Below are 21,454 nucleotides of genomic sequence, written 5' to 3' on the forward strand. Positions count from 1 at the left end.
GTATGTATGCTGTGAACGTAACTCCTCAAATGAAATGACCTTTTCACAAAGGCTTCTGCAATGACTCTGCAGTTATCTCTGAGGACTGTCCTCAAGAAATTCACTCTAACGGGACTGTTGGCGTTTGAAGGATCCCTTGAGATTTCCCCTGTGTTTTCCCTCTATATGGTGGGAGGACAGATTAAGACATTAATCACCATGCAGTGCATGCTTGAGGTCATACTATGTTGGCTAGGGGTTTTGAGGAAAGATTGGTTCAGTAAGATACAATCTTTCTCATGTTATCTAACATCATATCTGACAGACGGGCTAGACACTGTTTCCAACATCGAGACAAAGAATGCAACTAACATAAATGCAACTTTCTTATCCCAATCTGCCCAAATAACCCTGGCCTTTGTAAAAAAAAAACATAATATAAACACAATATGTAAAGTGTTGGTCCCATGTTTCATGATCCCAGAAATGTTCCATACGCACAAAAAGCTTATTTCTCTAAAATGTTGTGCACAAATTTGTTAACATCCCTGTTTGTGAGCGTTTCTTCTTTGCCAAGAGAATCCATCCACCTGACAGGTGTGACATATCAAGAATCTGATTAAACTGCATGATCATTACACAGGTGCACCTTGTGCTGTGGGGCAATAAATGGCCACTCTAAAATGTGCATTTTTGTCACACAACACAATGCTACAGATGTCTCAAGTTTTGAGTGAGCATGCAATTGGCATGCTAAATGCAGGAATGATTGTCCACCAGAGATGTTGCCAGATAATTTAATGTTAATTTCTCTACCATAAGCTGCCTCCGACATCGTTTTAGAGAATTTGGCAGTACATCCAACCGGCCTCACAACCACAGATCACGTGTATGGCATTGTGTGGGTGAGCGTTTTGCTGATGTCAATGTGAACATAGTGCAAGTGTAACCACGCCAAACCAGGACCTCCACATCCAGCTTCTTCACCTGCGGGATTGTCTGAGACCAGCCATCCGGACAGCTGATGGAACTGAGGAGTATTTCTGTCTGTAATAAAGCCTTTTTGTGGGGAAAAATGAATTCTTATAAGCTGGGCCTGGCTCCCCAGTGGGGGTACCTGGCTCCTAAGTGGGTGGGCCTATGCACCCCCAGGCCAACCGCTGGCTGCGTCCCTGCCCAGTCAGGTGAAATCCATAGATTACGGTCTAATTAATATATTTAAAATGACAGATTTTCAGTAAAATCCTTGAAATGGTTGAAATTGTTGCATGTTGCGTTTATATTTTTGTTCAGTATATATGTATAAACTCAGCAAAAAAAGAAACTGCCCTTTTTCAGGACCCTTTCTTTCAAAGATCATTTGTAAAAATCCAGTAACTTCACAGATCTTCATTGTAAAGGGTTTAAACACTGTTTTCCATGCTTGTTCAATGAACATGCACCTGTGGAACGGTTGCTAAGACACTAACAGCTTACTGAAGGTAGGCAAATAAGTCACAGTTATGAAAACTTAGGACACTAAAGAGGCCTTTCTACTGACTCTGAAAAACACCAAAAGAAAGATGCCCAGGGTCCCTGCTCATCTGCGTGAACATGCCTTAGGCATGCTATAAGGAGGAATGAGGACTGCAGATGTGTCCAGGGCAATAAATTGCAATGTCCGTACTGTGAGGCCTAAGACAGAGCTACTGGGAGACAGGATGGACAGCTGATCGTCCTCGCAGTGGCAGACCATGTGTTACAACACCTGCACAGTATCGGTACATCCGAACATCACACCTGTGGGACAGATACAGGATGGCAACAACAACTGCCCGAGTTACACCAGGAACGCACAATCCCTTCATCAGTTCTCAGACTGTCTGGAATAGGCTGAGAGAGGCTGGACTGAGGGCTTGTAGGCCTGTTGTAAGGCAGGTCCTCACCAGACATCACCGGCAACAACGTCGCCTATGGGCACAAACCCACTGTCACTGGACCAGACAGGACTGGCAAAAAGTGCTCTTCACTGACGAGTCACGGTTTTGTCTCACCAGGGGTGATGGTCGGATTCGCGTTTATCGTCAAAGGAATGAGCGTTACACTGAGGCCTGTATTCTGGAGCGGGATCGATTTGGAGGTGGAGGGTCCATCATGGTCTGGGGCGGTGTGTCACAGCATCATCGGACTGAGCTTGTTGTCATGTTGTCATTGCAGGCAATCTCAACGCTGTGCGTTACAGGGAGGACATCCTCCTCCCTCATGGGGTACACTTCCTGCAGGCTCATCCTGACATGACCCTCCAGCATGACAATGCCACCAGCCATACTGCTCGTTCTGTGTGTGATTTCCTGCAAGACAGGAATGTCAGTGTTCTGCCATGGCCAGTGAAAAGCCCGGATCTCAATCCCAATGAGCACGTCTGGGACCTGTTGGATCGGAGGGTGAGAGCTAGGACTATTCCCCCCAGAAATGTCTGGGGACTTGCAGGTGCCTTGGTGGAAGAGTGGGGTAACATCTCACAGCAAGAACTGGCAAATCTGGTGCAGTCCATGAGGAGGAGATGCACTGCAGTACTTAATGCAGCTGGTGGCAACACCAGATACTGACTGTTACTTTTAATCTTGATCCCCCTTTGTTCAGGGACACATTATTCCATTTCTGTTAGTCACATGTCTGGGGAACTTGTTCAGTTTATGTCTCAGTTGTTGAATCTTGTTAGTTTCATACAAATATTTACACATGTTAAGTTTGCTGAAAATAAACGCAGTTGACAGCGAGAGGATGTTTCTTTTTTTGCTGAGTTTAAATGCATATTTGCAATTACTAGGGAAATATATAAGACGTACCATACCAGTCAAAAGTTTGGACACACCAACTCATTCAAGGGTTTTCTTGATTTTTACTATTTTCTACATTGTAGAATAATAGTGAAGACATTCAACTATGAAATAACATATATGGAATCATGTAGTAACCAAAACAGTGTTAAACAAATCAAAATATATTTGAGATTCTTCAAAGTGGCCACCCTTTGCCTTGATGACAGCTTTGCACACTCTTGGCATTCTTCCAACAAGCTTCACCTGGAATGCTTTTCCAACAGTCTTGAAGGAGTTCCCACATATTCAGTTGTTGGCTGCTTTTCCTTTACTCTGCGGTCCAACTCATCCCAAACCATCTCAATTAGGTTGAGCTTGGGTGATTGTGGAGGCCAGGTCATCTGATGCAGCATTCCATCACTCTCCTTCTTGGTCAAATAGCCCTTACACAGCCTGGAGGTGTGTTGAGTCATTGTCCTTTTGAAAAACAAATGATAGTCCCACTAAGCACAAACCAGATGGGATGGCGTATTGCTGCAGAATGCTGTGGTAGCCATGCTGGTTAAGTGTGCCTTGAATTCTAAATAAATGACTGACAGTGTCACCAGCAATGGACCCCCAACCCATCACACCTCCTCCTCCATGCTTCAGGGTGGGAACCACACATGCGGAGATCATCAGTTCATCTACTCTGCGTTTCACAAAGACACAGTGGTTGGAACAAAAAATCTCAAATTTGGACTCATCAGACCAAAGGGCAGATTTCCACCGGTCTAATGTCCATTGCTCGTGTTTCTTGGCCCAAGCAAGTCACTTTTTCTTATTGGTTTCCTATAGTAGTGGTTTCTTTGCAGCAATTGACCATGAAGCCTGATTCACGCAGTCTCCTCTGAACAGTTGATGTTGAGATGTGTCTGTTACTTGAACTCTGTGAAGCATTTATTTGGGCTGCAATTTCTGAGGCTGGTAACTCTAATGAACGTATCCTCTGCAGCAAAGGTAACTCTGGGTCTTCCATTCTTGTGGCTGTCCTCATTAGAGCAAGTTTCATCATTGTTGTAATATTGAAGAGAGAGAGACAGAACATTTACTGTCTGTTATACTGGAGCTCATGAAATCATCATCTGATATCATCATCAGGCTCCCAACTAGGAAGTGTGCCACCAGCTCAAGCTATTTGTGAACAAAGACAATCTTTGAGGAGAATGCCAGCAGTGCCCTTGGTTTCTCAGTCCCGGCTAAATCCACACACCCAAGGAGAGAAACTCCCTTTTCCGCAGGACTGAAAGCCAGTTTGTTTTCATACATCCGCCTGCCTATTGAGCACCAGGAGTCTGAGGGAGTGTGATGGGGAGAGCCCAGTGTCTTATCAGCATGCTCCAGACCAGCAGAGCCCGTCATATCCGAGCTGGAAATACACTAGGCTTCCAGTAACACAGGCCTCGCCCTCACAGAACTATCCAAGCCCTCAGCTAAAACTAGCCTCTTATTATGACAGCAGACTTGAATAATCCTGAATATGAATAAGTCTTCAACACCATCAACAGTTTCATGTCAAAAATGTTCATCCATATCTAAATTGGGAGAATTGGACGCATGATTGAATTACATTCCGCCGCTTTGCATACATTTTTACATGTGAAACAGCAACCTACAGAGGCACATCATATGTTCAAAACTCTCATTCAATTATCACAAGGTCATACCCAATACATTTCTCCATGACCTCAATGTTATCTGGGTGGTTTATTACAGTGTTATCGTTTTAAAAAATATGGGATATAGGGTGGTTTATATAGAATCCTTACAGCCTAGCGGTTCAGAGTGTTGGGCCAGTAACCAAAAGGTTGCAGGTTCAAATCCAGAGCGAACTAAGTGCAACACCTGCCGGTGTACCCTTGAGCAAGGCACTTGACCCTAATTGCTTCTGTAAGTCGCTCTCGATAAGAGCGTTTGCTAAATGGCTAAAATGTAAATATAAAGTGGCCGAATATCAACATTGGTAAGGCACTTCTACTGAACTAGTTCTACATTGGAACACACAGTGGTGAGGACAAGCTCTTGAATCTCCAAAGATTTCAGAAAGTCTCTTGAGAATGCCTTCACTTCTCTAACATATCAAATTAAATGAATTTGATAACATAAACTATACATATAAACCATAAACTAAATTAATTGTTGATTAAAATCCAGGTTGATTTTAATTGGTTTTAAAAGGTTGATGAGTAGCTAGATTGAATGCACTGTTAAAGGGCTAAATACACTGACATCAGGACCAACTATGGATATTCTAACAAAATCATTGAAATAAAAATAGCAGCAATAGCCTACTAGTTTACTGAAAGAATACAACGAGAATACAGCAGTTTCAGAGTAACCCACTAATACCATACGAGTAGAAATATGTTTTAAAATGCCTAGTGAAATTCTGTCGACTAATTCAAACTAAACTTTCTGTTCCTCAATTCTCTCTGAGAATAGGCTAATTGTCCCCATAGGCTGATCAAAAAATACATGTTTGGCGACTTCAATGAGTCAGCTTGATGATGAGGATGAATGCCTATTACATACATTTTGTATAATCAAATAGGCTATTTACCTGCTTACGATACGGAGTCCTCAATGGGTTGCAAGAATTCGCAAAAATCATTATCGGTTTCCAAAGACCCAAGATCGATTGTTTTACTAATTTATTTAAAACTATTTGTATCAAATGGCTGTTTAGGTGAAGTTGTAAATTTGACTAGCTACATATAGATGTGTTTGTAAAAAAAAATCGTCTCTTTGCTATACTAAAGCAAAGACTACTAGGCTTACTATAGGCTACTGTAGGCCTATAATGGTATACTGTATTTGACATATAGTATCATATACTACCATAAAATATAGCGATGTCAACGTATGCGCGAATTAGTCCGAACTTCGATTTCCCAACCCAGTTTCTGGAGTTCATTGATTTGCATTGAGTCCCCCGCATAACGCTGCTCATTAGTTACCACAGCCACAACGCCATAAACCCCGCCCATTTCTACAATTTCTCTTTTTAAAATGTGATTTTAAACCTAACCTCAATCCACACCTTAACCACAATGCTAACCTTATGCCTAAAATGCTTATGCTTAAAACCAAATATCGCATTTTTTATTTCATGTTTTCTTGTCTTTAACGATAGAGCCATACTTTGTGGCTGTGGTAACTAGTGGAAACCCCGCAGAACAGACCCTGCCTGGTGGAAGAAACCATTCCTCTATACGGTATAGGGATGATGACTTCACTGGATAACATGAAAACAACACTATATCATATTTTTTTCTGCAATTTTCGAGAATATAATCTACTACAATACAGCCTATGGAAGGTGTAAGTACCATTAGCTGGTATAATTGAATAATAGGTCTATACAAGTGACAATGTTACAATGTTTTTTTCCCCTTTCGCTACTCTTCGTCTAGTCTGGAATGCATACCAAACATTCCACAGGGTTAGCTATCGGAGTTCATTGGGACGTCCCTACCCTAAACTCTAACCTTAAATTAACCCTATCCGTATCCTTATCCTAACCTTAACCATTACCTAACCTTAACCCTAACCATTTTCAACTTCAATGGGGTATGGACGTCCGAAGGATCCCTGATAGCAAGGACCACACAGTGCGGCCATTAGATAGTTAAAGGAGCAGGACGATATTTTGACCGATGCAGGACCCATATGTTATTACAATTTTAATTTGAAGACCACACCATAGTACATTAAACTAAAATGATTGAATTGATATGTAGATAAACAACACGGAAACAAAAAGGCAATTGAGGTTTAAATCCATAGGACATTTATCACACAATAATAATACATATTAACTCCTCAAAATAAATATTGATCAGATTGATGAAAGTAGACAAAAAGAGCAAACACAGATAAAAAATACACCTGGGAAAATGAAATTGAAAATATATATAACCAATTGAAAATGTTTTCAATTTTCACAGATGTGGAGTAAATGTGCAAAGAGACTGCACGCAACAGTAAGGATCGAGCCACTCTTCAGCAGAGATCCGAAATTGTAAGTGAAAGGGTGACCCAGGTTTTTATTATAGCAAAACATACACTCAGAGGCAGCACTAGGCTATAAATCGAAACCCATTCACCTGCCAGTCTCAGTCTCTGATTGGAAAACCAACAGTGGTGGTGAAGTCAGAATGTGAATTCCTGCTGACCTTCAGTGGTCGTTGCCTTTGTGGTTACATTTTTGACCTATTTCTTGTTCCGCCATGCTCTTTCTTTTCACCTAGCGTGTTGTCATCCTTTACAGATTTCACTCTCCTTCTCCAAGCTGCATTTCCTGTCTTTAAGTAAATCTATTGGTCATCATAGCATCAGCAACTCTCAATGTAATTCCATGTGGGGGTAGAGTGGTAGTTATTTACCCACTAGGCACAGTGTCAGAGCTCACCCTCATCATGCATTTTCTGTCAGGGGCTTTGAACCAACTGCTAATAAGATTATGCAACATCTGGTCTTTTGACCACTGCAAACAGAGCAATGTCAAAATTGGTCTAAAACCAAATCAGCCAAAAAAACGAAAAGCCAATCCCAGTAAAATGTTTCCTTTTGGTTTCAGCATGGGCTCACTTTAAACCTGAACAATAGAGGTGATTTACTAAAAGCTCCAATGAATCTTTCCTACCTGTTTTTTCCTAGTTGCATTTTTTGAGGTTGTCAAATGGTTTTCTAAAATGTTTTCCTAAAAGACACTACAGATTTAGTCATATATATAGAGCATATTGGGAGGCCATTTCAGCCACCATTAGATGCAAATAGGTCACAGTTAAAGGGAACAGAAAGACCTGAATCAGCACTCTGTGGAGGTCACTGAGTGAAAGGGGACCAGGGTGGGGAGCGTGATAGTCAGTGGAACTATCCCTTTATATAGGAATCAAAAGTTTGGACACACTATTTTCTACATTGTAGGATAATAGTGAAGACATCAAAACTATGAAATAACACATATGGAATCATGTAGTAAACAAAAAGGTGTTAAACAAATCAAAATATATTTAATATTTTAGATTATTTAAAGTATCCACCCTTTGCCTTGATGACAGCTTTGTACACTCTTGGCATTCTCTCAGCAAGCTTCATGAGGAATGCTTTTCCAACAGTCTTGAAGGAGTTCCCACATATACTGAGCACTTGTTGGCTGCTTTTCCTTCACTCTGCGGTCCAACTCATCCCAAACCATCTCAATTTGGTTGAGTTCGGGTGATATTGGGGGACAAGTCATCTTAGTCAAATTGCTCTTACACAGCCTTGAGGTGTGTTGGGTCATTGTCATGTTGAAAGACAAATGATAGTCCCACTAAGCGCAAACCAGATGGGATGGTGTATCGCTGCAGAATGCTGTGGTAGCCATGCTGGTTAAGTGTGCCTTGAATTCTAAATAAATCACAGACAATGTCACCAGCAAAGTATCCCCACACCATCCCACCTCCTCCTCCATGCTTCACAGTGTGAACCACACATGCCGAGTTAATCTGTTCACCTACTCTGTGTCTCATAAAGACAAGGCGGTTGGAACCAAAAATCTGAAATTTGGACTCATCAGATTAAACGACAGATTTCCACCGGTAAGTCTGTTCTTCTTATTGGTGTCTTTTAGTAGTGGTTTCTTTGCAGCAATTCGACAATGATGGCCTGATTCACAGTCTCCTCTGAACAATTGATGTTGATATGTGTCTGTGACTTGAACTCTGTGAAGTATTTATTTGGGCTGCAATCTGAGGTTAGCTCTAATTAACTTATCCTCTGCAGCAGAGGTAACTCTGGGTCTTCCATTCCTGTGGCGGTCCTCATGAGAGCCAGTTTCATCATAGCGTTTCATGGTTTTTGCAACTGCGCTTGAAGAAACTTTAAAAGTCCTTGAAATTTTCCAGATTGACTGACCTTCATGTCTTAAAGTAATGATGGACTGTCATTTCTCTTTGCTTATTTGAGCTGTTCTTGCCATAATATGGACTTGGTCTTTTACCAAATATGGCTATCTTTGTCACAACACAACTGATTGGCTCAAACACATTAAGAAGGAAAGAAATTCCACAAATTAAATTTTAACAAGGCACACCTGTAATTGAAATGCATTACAGGTGACTACCTCATGAAGCTGGTTGATAGAATGCCACGAGTGTGCAAAGCTGTCATCAAGGCAAAAGGTGGCTACTTTGAAGAATCTCAAATATAAAATATATTTGGATTTGTTCAACACTTTTTTAGTTACTACATGATTCCATATGTGTTATTTCATAGTTGTGATGTCTTCACTATGATTCTACAATGTAGAAAAGAGTAAAAAATCAATAAAAACCCTGGCATGAGTAGGTGTGTCCAAACTTTTGACTGGTACTGTATGTCTACTGCAGTAGCGGTCGCTGACGTTTTAAGATTATTGAGGACACATTTTTTTTATGAGCAATGCCTTATTTCTATTACAGCATATTGTCGGCAGGGTAGCCTAGTGGTTAGAGTGTTGGACTAGTAACCGGAAGGTTGCAAGTTCAAATCCCCGAGCTGACAAGGTACAAATCTGTCGTTCTGTCTCTGAACAGGCAGTTAACCCACTGTTCCTAGGCCGTCATTGAAAATAAGAATTTGTTCTTAACTGACTTGCCTAGTAAAATAAAATAAATATTGGATGACTGTCATTCATAATCCATTCACCAAGTTTAACATTGACAGGTTTAGGCTACTACATGATACTAAAATGTTCTCTACATATGAGGTTGAAATTCATCCCCAAGGTGTTTGATGGGATTGAGGTCAGGGCTCTGTGCAGGCCAGTCAAGTTCTTCCACACCGTACTCGACAAACCATTTCTGTATAGACCTCACTTGGTGCCCTGGGGCATTGTCATGCTGAAACAGGAAAGGGCCTTCCCCAAACTGTTGCCACAAAGTTGGAAGCACAGAATAATCTAGAATGTCATTGTATGCTTTAGAGTTAAGATTTCCCTTCACTGAAACTAAGGGGCCTAGCTCGAACCATGAAAAACAGACCCAGACCATTTTTTCTCCTCCGCCAAACTTTACAGTTGGCACTATGCATTGAGTCAGGTACAGTTGAAGTCGGAAGTTTACATACACTTAGGTTGGAGTCATTAAAACTTGTTTTTCAACCACTCCACAAATTTCTTGTTAACAAACTATAGTTTTGGCAAGTTGGTTACGGCATCTACTTGTGCATGACACAAGTAATCTTTCCAACAATTGTTTACAGACAGATTATTTAGCTTATAATTCACTGTATCACAATTCCAGTGGGTCAGAAGTTTACATACACGGAGTTGACTGTGCCTTTAAACAGCTTGGAATATTCCAGAAAATGATGTCATGGCTTTAGAAGCTTCTGATAGGCTAATTGATATCGTTTGAGTCAAATGGAGGTGTACCTGTGGGTGTATTTCAAGGCCTACCTTCAAACTCAGTGCCTCTTTGCTTGACATCATGGGAAAATCAAAAGAAATCAGCCAAGACCTCAGAAAAAAGTTGTAGACCTCTACAAGTCTGGTTCATCCTTGGGAGCAATTTCCAAATGCCTGAAGGTACCACGTTCATCTGTACAAACAATAGTACGCAAGTATAAACACCATGGGACCACGCAGCCGTCATACCGCTCAGGAAGGAGATGCGTTCTGTCTCCTAGAGATCAACGTACTTTGGTGTGAAAAGTGCAAATCAATCCCAGAACAACAGCAAAGGACCTTGTGAAGATGCTGGAGGAAACAGGTACAAAAGTATCTATATCCACAGTAAAATGAGTCCTATATCGACATAACCTGCAAGACCGCTCAGCAAGGAAGAAGCCACTGCTCCAAAACCACCATAAAAAAGACAGACTACAGTTTACAACTGCACATGGGGACAAAGATCCTACTTTTTGTAGAAATGTCCTCTGGTCTGATGAAACAAAAATAGAACTGTTTGGCCATAATGACCATTGTTATGTTTGGAGGAAAAAGGGAGAGGCTTGCAAGCCGAAGTTAACCATCCCAACCGTGAAGCACGGGGGTGGCAGCATCATGTTGTGGGGGTGCTTTGCTGCAGGAGGGGCTGATGCACTTTACAAAATTGGTGGCATCATGAGGCAGGAAAATTATGTGGATATATTGAAGCAACATCTCAAGACATCAGTCAGGAAGTTAAAGCTTGGTTGCAAATGGGTCTTCCAAATGGACAATGACCCCAAGCATACTTCCAAAGTTGTGGCAAAATGGCTTAAGGACAACAAAGTCAAGGTATTGGAGTGGCCATCACAAAGCCCTAACCTCAATCCTATAGACAACGTGTGGGCAGAACTGAAAAAGTGTGTGTGAGCAAGGAGGCCTACAAACCTGACTAGGTAACACCAGCTCTGTCAGGAGGAATGGGCCAAAATTCACCCAACTTATTGTGGGAAGCTTGTGGAAGGCTACCCAAAATGTTTGACCGAAGTTAAACAATTTAAAGGCAATGCTACCAAATACTAAGTGAGTGTATGTAAACTTCTGACCCACTCGGAATGTGATGAAAGAAATAAAAGCTGAAATAAATCATTCTCTCTACTATCATTCTGACATTTCACATTCTTAAAATAAAGTGGTGATACTAACTGGCCCAAGACAGGGAATTTTTACTAAGATTAAATGTCAGGAATTGTGAAAAACTGAGTTTAAATGTATTTTGCTAAGGTGTATGCAAACTTCCGACTTCAACTGTAGCGTTCACCTGGCATCCATCAAACTCAGATTCGTTCATCAGTCTGCCAGATGGTGAAGCGTGATTCATCACTCCAGAGAACGCATTTCCAGTGCTCCTGAGTCCACCCGACACCACTCCACCCGACGCTTGGCATTGCGCTTAGGCTTGTGTGCGGCTGCTCGGCCATGGAAACCCATTTCATGAAGCTCCCGACGAACAGTTCTTGTGCTGATGTTGCTTCAACAGGCAGTTTGGAACTCGGTAGTGAGTGTTGCAACCGATGACAGACAACGGCTGAGCCGTTGTTCCTCCTAGACTTTTCCACTTTACAATAACAGCACTCACTGTTGACCGGGGAAGCTCTAGCAGGGAAGAAATTCAACGAACTGACTTGTTGGAATGGTGGACTCCTATGAAGGTGCCATGTTGAAAGTCACTGAGCTCTTCAGTAAGGCCATTCTACTGCCAATGTTTCTCTATGGAGATTGTATGACTTTGTGCTTGATTTTATACACCTGTCAGCAACGGGTTTGGCTGAAATAGCCAAATTCAAAAATTTGAAGTGGTGTCCACACTGTTTTGTATATACTGTATAGTGTATCATAACCGCAGCTAGCTCACCATATTAGCTAGAGTAACATCATAGTCAACATAGCTAATATAACTAACGTGTTAGTAAACCCGCTACAATCATGCAGTACAGTGTAGTACACGGGTTAGCAGTTACACCGGTGGGCCCCTGTGGCAATAAATTTGTATAACCAAAAGCTTACTTTGACTTGGAAGAGTTCCCGTGTTGGATATCCAGCTAGCTAACATACCTCTGTTTGAGCCAGGTGTTTGAGAAGGCTAAACTAGCTAGCTGCATTTGCTAGCTAACTAAGTAAGTGAAAGTGAAAAAAAATGAAGAAAGATCTCTCTCTATCTCTTGCTTCTCCTTTATTTTTGAAGGAATTTAATTTGTTCAAAACTATTGTCTTTCTCTATCTTTGAGTCTACTATTCTCCACATTTCATGCACTGCAGTGCTAGCTAACTGTACCTTATGCTTTCAGTACTAGATTCATCCTCTGATCCTTTGATTGGGTGGACAACATGTTAGTTCATGCTGCAAGAGCTCTGATAGGTTGGATGATGTCTTTCAGAAGTTGTCATAATTACTGTGTAAGTCTACGGAAGGGGGTGAGAACCATGACCCTCCTCGGTTTTGTATTGAAGTCAATGTACCCAGAAGAGGACGGAAGCTAGCTGTCCTCTGGCTACACCATGGTGCTACGCTACAGAGCGCTGTTGAGGCTACTGTAGACCTTAATTGCAAAGCAGTATGTTTCAATACATTATTTGGTGACCTGAATATATTTTGTATAGTTTTATCTAAAAAGGAAAACTGTTGAAATGTTTAACTTTTTATTTTTATGAAATTCACTGAGGAGGATGGTCCTCCCTTCCTCCTCTGAGGAGCCTTCACTGGTCTACAGCTTTCAAAGTTATTACATAACATATAGCCAACTGCAATTGTTATTTCTTGTGAATGCATTTATTTACCTGAAACTTAATTTATTATTTTCTTTAGGAATTGATACTGACAATGAAATAAAACTAAAGATTTGAGCTGCTGCTCTACGGACTCAGAGCAAGTCTTTCTGTTTTCATGAGGTATGACAAACATCTCACCTATGAGTGAACCTACAATCACAGAAAAGCCTGCGGTGAGATCCGATCTCACACGGCCACAAATCAGTTCTTTTAAGCATGCTGTTTTGACATGATACAGCTGTCTCTGCTGAATCGGCAGAACAAACAAATGATCAGGAAGCAGGCCCCTCCCACGCAGTGCATACCTTTCAATTTCGTTCTGGCTCTATGCCAGATCAAACCCTACAGACACCAGGGCTCTTACACAGAATCTAGCAGCTTGACTAATAGATGACAACTATACACACCATTACAGTGTACATGCACATTTATGGGAACGGTATACATTAGCCTGCAACACCCTTTGATGGTAAGGAAATCAGCTACTTCGTCAGTTAAAAGGAATCAGGCACTCACAGCACAGAGAACCATAAGACTGCCCTCCGTTTTTCTCGAGCCTAAGAGCAGCTATAAGGTTTAACACAACAATACTTCCTCTGAAAGGCTCACATCTCTCTCCCATCCATTTCCTTCCTCTCCGTTAGCTCGCTCAGAATGAGATCCAGCAATACCACGGAACCCTGAAATTCAAGTGGAGGAAAGAGAGTCCCAGCAGTACCAGGAAGTCTTTACAAACAGCTCTGTATATTTACCTTCCTGCCTGGATGGAAGGGGTGAGTTAGGGGGCCAAAGCCCCACTGAGGCAGCGACAGAATCATTTTCGACGACTCCCAGCGCGTTAGGGTGGAAACAAGTAAACCACAAAGACAAACGTGTGTGTGTGTGTCACACACAGGAAGACAAACGATAAAGGCATGGGGGTGGAGTAGGAAAGCTCAACCTAAAGTTCTCATTATCCAAGATTGAGAGTAGATGAATGGAAAGCCTTTCCATACTTCCAAATTCATCAAATTAAAATAATAATATGATAAGTCAGTTAGGAAATCTCACACAAAACATTATCAAAGTATTACATTCGATTAGTCTTAAAGGAGACTCTGCAGGCCATCAGGTGTATCAAATTGCAGAGACAATTCAATAAAAGCTTTTTAGAGTGGATGCTACACTCATGATAATGTTCGTCTTGTAACACAAACTTTTACTTTAGAAAAACAGCACTAAAACTACACAAATTCCTCATAATAAAAATGTAAATCAGTCTTAGTTTTGCCAGAAGTCTGCTTTGCAGACAGTTTTTCAACAATAAACAGAGAGGAGCTTGGACAGGACAGAGTTAACATGCTGCACTGTAGATCCCCATGACAGACAGCACTCTGCCCATCTGTCTCCAGCACTCACTGGTCATGTGATGTCAGCACCAAAGGGATGTGATCATGTGGCAAGTGATCTATGTTTGACTTACAGCACAGGGGGATAGAATATCAAACACTGATGTTTTGCTGTCAACAGCACATTGCTCAATCAGAGAGCTTTGGCTTAATTGTTGGTCAGTTGAGAGGGGTTGTAATAGAACATTGCAAACTCACTTGTCACGTTTTTTCTATGCGTTAATGGTGAAAGAGACATTCATATTTGAAGAATGTTTGTAAGAATACTAAGGACGTTTCATCTAGTGCCCAAAACTTAGCAATGACTTAATGTAGAGCATGCAATTTATTCCAAATGGGAAAAATATATATATTTTCATTTCATACTATCGTGGCCACAAAATAGACCTTTGTTATTTATTGTTTTACTTTGAAAGCAAATAGTGAACATTGACTAACCCACATTCATTATCTGATATTCAGTTGATTATAAGCAGAAATAATTAATATCTGTATTGCTAGAAAATACATGATTGACATTCACTCATTTTCAATAATCTTTCCTATTCCCCGTCTTTCATAATCAATTTCCCCTTTCATGAATTATTTATCGATGAAATAGCCTGATACGAGATGTTTATTGGTTTTCCTCATAAATAAGACATGTTCTCATGAAAAAAGATAATAAGGGCCTTGATGAGAAGTGAAAATGTACGTTTGTTCAACCCCGACTACGCTCTGCCTCCATAATAATTGTCTTTGCAAAGTAAAAATCAACAACATAGATTGCAATATTCCTGCTACATTACAATTGATATTATAACCGTTGTTGCTTTATTTAGTTGCATACTCATTTACATTATTTACACGAGAATCAATGAATAAGACATGATTACCTTTATGGCCCACGTGTCACCATTGAAACCTTTCTAACCCTGATGAGACTTGTCAATGTATTCTCTCTTTTTATGAGAGCCTCTTGGCAGAGAGAGACTCAACAGCAGGGTGGGTTTTACTGTGCACTGGGTAGGCCATCATTTTGCTCATGTCAAAAGTCGCCAAGAATGAGAATCATAGGAGCACAATGGGTGCTCTTTCAGCCCTGCGCCAACATAAAGAGCAGCACCTCTGTGCTGTTCAATTGTATACATTCCGCTGCCAGGCAACTCTCCAAACTTTATTGTAAACATTGTATAGGGCTTTTTCAGGCTCAGCATAATGCCATTGTTCACAGTCTCTGTATGTAATGTCCGATGGCAGTTAATGTGTTCACTCTTCCTTGATTAAAGGCTTGTGTTGACAACAAATAAGATCGATTTTTACTTATTTCAGGACTGGGAGCTGTGAGGATTTGAACCGTGATTAAACTTGTTAAAGCTTATTTACGTCAATGTAAACACTTTTTCAGCAGTCAGGACCATCGGTTGTTTCAACTGCAAATCTGTGACCCCCTAGTCTAGCTGTTCAATCCAATACTGGATCACTCACATAGATAGATGTCACTTGCACTGACACCAGTGTTCAAGTACTCGGTTATTAACTTAAAAGCAGCCTGTTCTGCGCCACTTGAATTCCTCAATCACAGTACGGTAGCTGGTCTCCTGCCGAGACAGAAAGTTGCATCAAAAAACATGCTCCAATTTTCTGTGCTTTGTCAATGCTTTTCATTCCTGTGACAGTATCTCATAACAAATTGACAGTAAACAAGAACCCGAACAATGAATAATGCAATATTTATGCACTGACTGAATGTGATTACAGCTCTTCTATACAAAATTAATATCACAAAAAAAGACCATAGAATGTCACTAAGTGTTAAATGCTTCAAACATCAGATACACACCTAAATAGACGGCGTGTTTACAGCCATGGAGAGAAATCTGTGCCAGGCCCCCGCAATAAGACAATAACAGAGTCATTTCATTTGGATCCCAGCAAAGAGGCCAGAAGGACACAGCAGGACAGTGATAATGTAAACCACCATGTCAGTTATCCACAAAGCAGGGCCCTGTTTGAAGTGGACAAGCCATTTCTGTATTAAGGCCACCCCACACATATCTGGTGTGTCATAAAACAAAGTGAATGGGGCCACATCCCTTTCCATGCGGAAATCAAATGAATGGCCCTATTCTTGAATCAAATTCAAAGAATGAGTCTTTAGTCAATGGAAGAATGGGATTAGAAGGAACAAACACTGAGGAATATTGGACATCAGTAGGAATATGAGTTAAGGAAGCATTTTATGACTAAATGACCAGCAGCTGTGAATGCAGGTGATATGTTGACTAACTTTGGCAAATAAGCTAATACTTTCTCTTCAGGTGATATCTTCAAAGAAAAGAGAAACCCGTAACCTGCTCTTGCTAGTATCACTTATTTTTACTTCAAATTATATCCAATTGGTAAATAAACAGCCCATGCATTCATAACACAGCTATAATAGGCTGTGTTGCTAACACAATGTCATTCTAAAATCCTGTTTAATGTCCTTTTCATTGGATCGACACACTTAGATGTCTATCCCTGTTTGAAAACATATCCTCATTTTACAGTTGCATACTAAGTAGCCTACAGGGCTGGAGCTCTGGGACCTTGTCATTTAATAGGCAGCCAAGCTGATTAAACATGTATGGAGACTAAGTGATGCAAAGTATTCTGTAGGAGCCTCTTGATGATCATACGAGATGCCTTTAAGTCAACTGAGGACTGTCAGTTGACCCCATATGCCCTCTGACTTTCAACACAAAATGTATTAATGATGCTATAAAGAATTCTATGAAACCTGACTTGCGCTCTTATGACCATGAATAAATACAAAATAGAATATCAAATACTACATACACAATTCATAATAGTTGAATAAATTGGGTGTATCTTGATATAATACTTAAAGGTCCAATGCAGCGTTTTTTAAATCTCAATATCCAATCATTTCTGGGTAACAATTAAGTACCTTACTGTGATTGTTTTCAATTAAAATGGTCAAAAAGAAACCAAAAATAGCTTCTTAGCATAGACCCATTTCTTAAGCAAGGATTTTGCTCGGACTGTCTTGGAGTGGGGAGGGGAATACTGAAAACTAGATGTTATTGGCAGTGAGGTTTGGAACTCGCTTTCTTATTGGTCTATTAACTAATTTACTGCCTGGTGATGTCACCAGGCAGGCCAAAACCATCTAACAAAAACGGTCTCTTAAACTAAAAGGGCATTATCACAATTTTCACAGTTTCACAGTATTATTCCAACCTCATAGTGTGGAAATATAGATAAAACACAAGAAATTCACGTTGTTGACTGCACTGCACCTTTAATTATACATGGCAGTGTTGAAGGGATTTGGTAATAACAGTAATCCTATAAATTGAATGTCCTTTCTATTAGCTAACCCTGGAGAGCCACAATCTGGCCAATGTGAATCTAAATGATCCAAGTCAATAGTAATAAATAGTAACAACAAATATGTATGTCAGAAGAGTTTGACAGGTGTTGAGATGCACTAAATAGCCGACAGCATTCATTTGTGCTTCAAGTCATAGTCATCTCAACATATTTTCCTGAATATGCGTTTCAAATTACATAAACATAACCCTAACGAACAAGAAATCTTACAGACAAACTAGAGTACAATAATCGGGGCAGATGATGAAGAACATTTTCTTATCAATTGTCGAATCTAACCGCGCATTGATCATTTTACAATGTAGCTACTTTTCAAGTACATAGAACACTGTTTTACTTTACCTTCGCTTGCAGGTATTGGGGGTAGTAATACGAGTACTGGGGGTACATCTGTTGTTGCCACGCTTTTCCCATGAATATAGAAATATGAACCAGTCGGTTACTTCAGTATTTCCGTCTATTCCGTTTTTCCAAAGTCAATTCTCTCGTTGGGGCGGGAGACCTCACCCTGGAACCAAACAGCGAAACAGTGGAATGTCCCAATGTCCCAGCCTCAGTGCAAATGAACTGCGTTTCTGCGTGGGAGTTGGACCTGATGCGGATAATGGGCTTTCTCTGGTGTGTGTACATTCTGACTAGAGCTAATGCTGACCAGTTGGCTATGCATGAAACCTCATTCAGAATAATTTAAAGACAAGAGTTTTATGCATTTAGATAATACAATTTGTAGTTGAAGATACAATAACGAAGTTTCAGTCAATGATGAATTGGAATTCCATAGGCCTATAGTTACTCTCCAGACATCAGTCTCCGATGTTGGACAAGTACTCACCTTTTCACCAGCAATCCAAACATTGCCATGTGACATCAATAAGTGAAGGATCGACATTTACAGAATGGTTACTTTGAGGAAATTGAAATGCTTTTTCAATTTCAGTCAAATGGAGGGTTTAGTTAAGTGATAATGCCAGAGAACCCGGTGTTTTGGGGATATATTGGCACGGGTGTTTCTCTCGGGCCGGCAAACCGTGCCAATATATCCTCCAAACACCAGCTTCGAGGGCATAATCACTTTTATACAACGAGTTACCAACACAATCAAATAATGATTGACATATTTTAATACAAATATATATTTTGATTAATTTATTCATACTATTTCATTCTTCCACAAGATATAGTCCCGACAGACATCTAAGGTTGCTACCCAAGCCGACTGGTCGTTTGTTCTGTCGTTTAGGTTGCCAGAGACACTACCCAGTCATTAAGTCTTCTTGTTCTGTATCTATGTATGCGACCCAGTTGTTCCTACTAAATGTACCATGGCCATACTGGCTGGCAACGTCCTTATCCCCTGGTTGCTAGCCAGCCAACTGCTGCAAATTTACAGTCACGTCAAACAGTGCAGCCAGAATAACAGCAAAGAATCTGCATTTGCGTATGTTTGAGCTGTTTTCTAGTGACATTTATTTGGATACACCCATAAGCATTTTGCTACACTCGCAATAACATCTGTTAACCGTGTGTGTATGTGACCAATATCATTTGTTTTGATTTTTAACAATGAGCTAATGATGCGCTATTTCGCCTGGCGTAGAACATGCGCTCATCACGACACTGTTGTTCAGAGGAGTTAGCCAACAACACAACTAACACAATCACTTCAAACTGAAGCTGGAAAGACTGCAAACTGTCCGCATTTAATTTTGTTTTACCAGTTTTCTGTTGACATTTCTTTGTATTTAGCCATACAAATGATGCCAGAGTGATATAGAACAGAGTAAATAGGCATTTCAACGTCATAGATTTAATTTTAGGATTTTAAACTGTATGGTTCAAGCCCTGAATACTGATAGGCTGACAGCTGTGGAATTTCAGACCTTATACCTCGGGTATGACAAAACTGTTATTTTTACTGCTCTATTTAAGTTGGTAAACAGTTTATAATAGCCGGCTGGAATGCGGTTTTAACCAATCAGCATCCAGGAATAGATCCCATTGTATTATATTTTTAAAGTCAAGTCCAGGGGAGGGTCATGTAATTGTTATTGATGCAATTTCAATATTTCTCAGTGTTTTACAATTAGTTGCTTATTAGACTATATATCGATGTGTGCCCGATGCCGCCCCTCATCTCTGATTCTCCGATGGGTCATGCAATCTATAGCCTATAGGCTAAAATTGCACCCCCATAAAATCATTAAAAAAAACTCAAAATGAGGGGCTATGCCATAGGCCTACCTTTTCCAAATCAAATCAAATTGTGTATTTGTCACATGCGCCGAATACAACAGGTGTAGAGTGGTTCGATTTTCTCCATGTAATCCGTATATAGCGTTCACTCCCTAAGTGCTTGACTGTAATGAAGCACTCATATTGGTTCAATGAGTGATGGTACACTACACAGTACACTACCCTTCATGGCATCAAAACAAGGCCATTTAAAGTCATTAACTTAAAACTAAGCCTGATATCATCAAATGCACAGATCACATTGTGCACATTTAATCAAACCAATCTATCACAGTTGTATACCAACAAATATCTGCCAAGCCAAGAACAAGTACTAAGATTCTACTTCGATAGCGTTTCTTTAAATCACCATCATATCCTCACATATTAGTCATGGAAACTGCAAGGGAAGGGAGCATATTATGTCGGGTTTTTGTCAATGAAACACATTTATGTGAAAGGTCACAACAGGAAATAGGCCTACAATGGTCGCCAGATTTGGCTCCAGGGATGTTCTTTGAATGATGAGAGTCCTATTGAAGTACTATTGCATGAATTTGTTATCAACAAATTGTTCAAATAGTAAGGAAACATACACAGCCACACATTGTGCATTTCTTATTGGGTAGTAGCAACTAAGAAGGGCTGTTGATGAGAACATAGAATGAGGAACTGTATTGTGTTTTTGTAGAACAGAGTTCAGGACACAAAGCCGCAGTATCACTAAGGATGCTCAGAAAGGTTACTGGCAGGCAACAGGATACACTGTACAGTATCATCTGCATTCCTCTGCAATACCACAACTCATATAAAGGGAGATACATTTGACATTATAATCACCACTTTTCCCATCTCAGGAATATGAAGCCCTGACATTTGGTTCTCGATTGTTTAGAACTGTGGGGAGCTTTTCCGAAGTTCAACCCCAGTCCTATGTGGTAACGGTCAGGGACCAGTGAGAGCAGAAACAGGAAACTCCCATCGCCCAGCCAGGAAAGGCTTGGTCTATTTCTGCATGACGCCTCTGATTTAAAGACAGAGGATTTATCAACCTCATTTGAATAAAACTTTATTAAAAATTCCTCCCAAAAATATCCAAACACAGGTGGAGTAGTAATATTCATCTTCATTAAAGTGCAGTGTGATGATGGTGTGATGATGTCCGCACATGGTGTCATTGCTGTCTGTTGCAAATGTTTGTTTGAATCCATTAATGGGGATGAAGAGCTTCTTCTCTCCTTTGATCCTGTAGTAATTAGAGCAAGCTAGAGCCACATGGAGCCAAACTAACCTTCCACAGGTTTGCGGCAGTGACTGGTTTTGGGCCACTACTACATAACACTACTACAGTATATTGTAGTAGTGGTTATGACTCTTTTCTGTCAAGTACAAAAAGTAGTCCTCCTTAAAATCAA

At 40.5% G+C, this 21,454-nt stretch overlaps 1 protein-coding gene across 7 annotated transcripts in view; it reads right to left on the minus strand.

Moving 5' to 3' along the window:
* The window catches only part of LOC112225186 (RNA-binding motif, single-stranded-interacting protein 1), a 67,030-nt gene extending 48,674 nt beyond the window's left edge, over positions 1-18,356 (minus strand). Inside the window, exon 1 of one of the 7 annotated variants that reach the window (XM_024388900.1) lies at positions 18,150-18,356. In XM_024388900.1, coding sequence (XP_024244668.1) covers positions 18,150-18,221 — 72 coding nt within the window. In that variant the 5' untranslated portion in view covers positions 18,222-18,356. Of the gene's footprint in view, positions 1-5,379; positions 5,754-13,793; positions 13,924-18,149 lie in introns of those variants that run through there. The other 6 variants (XM_024388895.1, XM_024388896.2, XM_024388897.2 and 3 more) reach the window with 6 other exon arrangements.
* Positions 18,357-21,454: the final 3,098 nt, after the last annotated feature.

The sequence above is a fragment of the Oncorhynchus tshawytscha genome, linkage group LG26 (genome assembly GCF_018296145.1).
Source record: "Oncorhynchus tshawytscha isolate Ot180627B linkage group LG26, Otsh_v2.0, whole genome shotgun sequence".
NCBI lineage: Eukaryota > Metazoa > Chordata > Actinopteri > Salmoniformes > Salmonidae > Oncorhynchus > Oncorhynchus tshawytscha.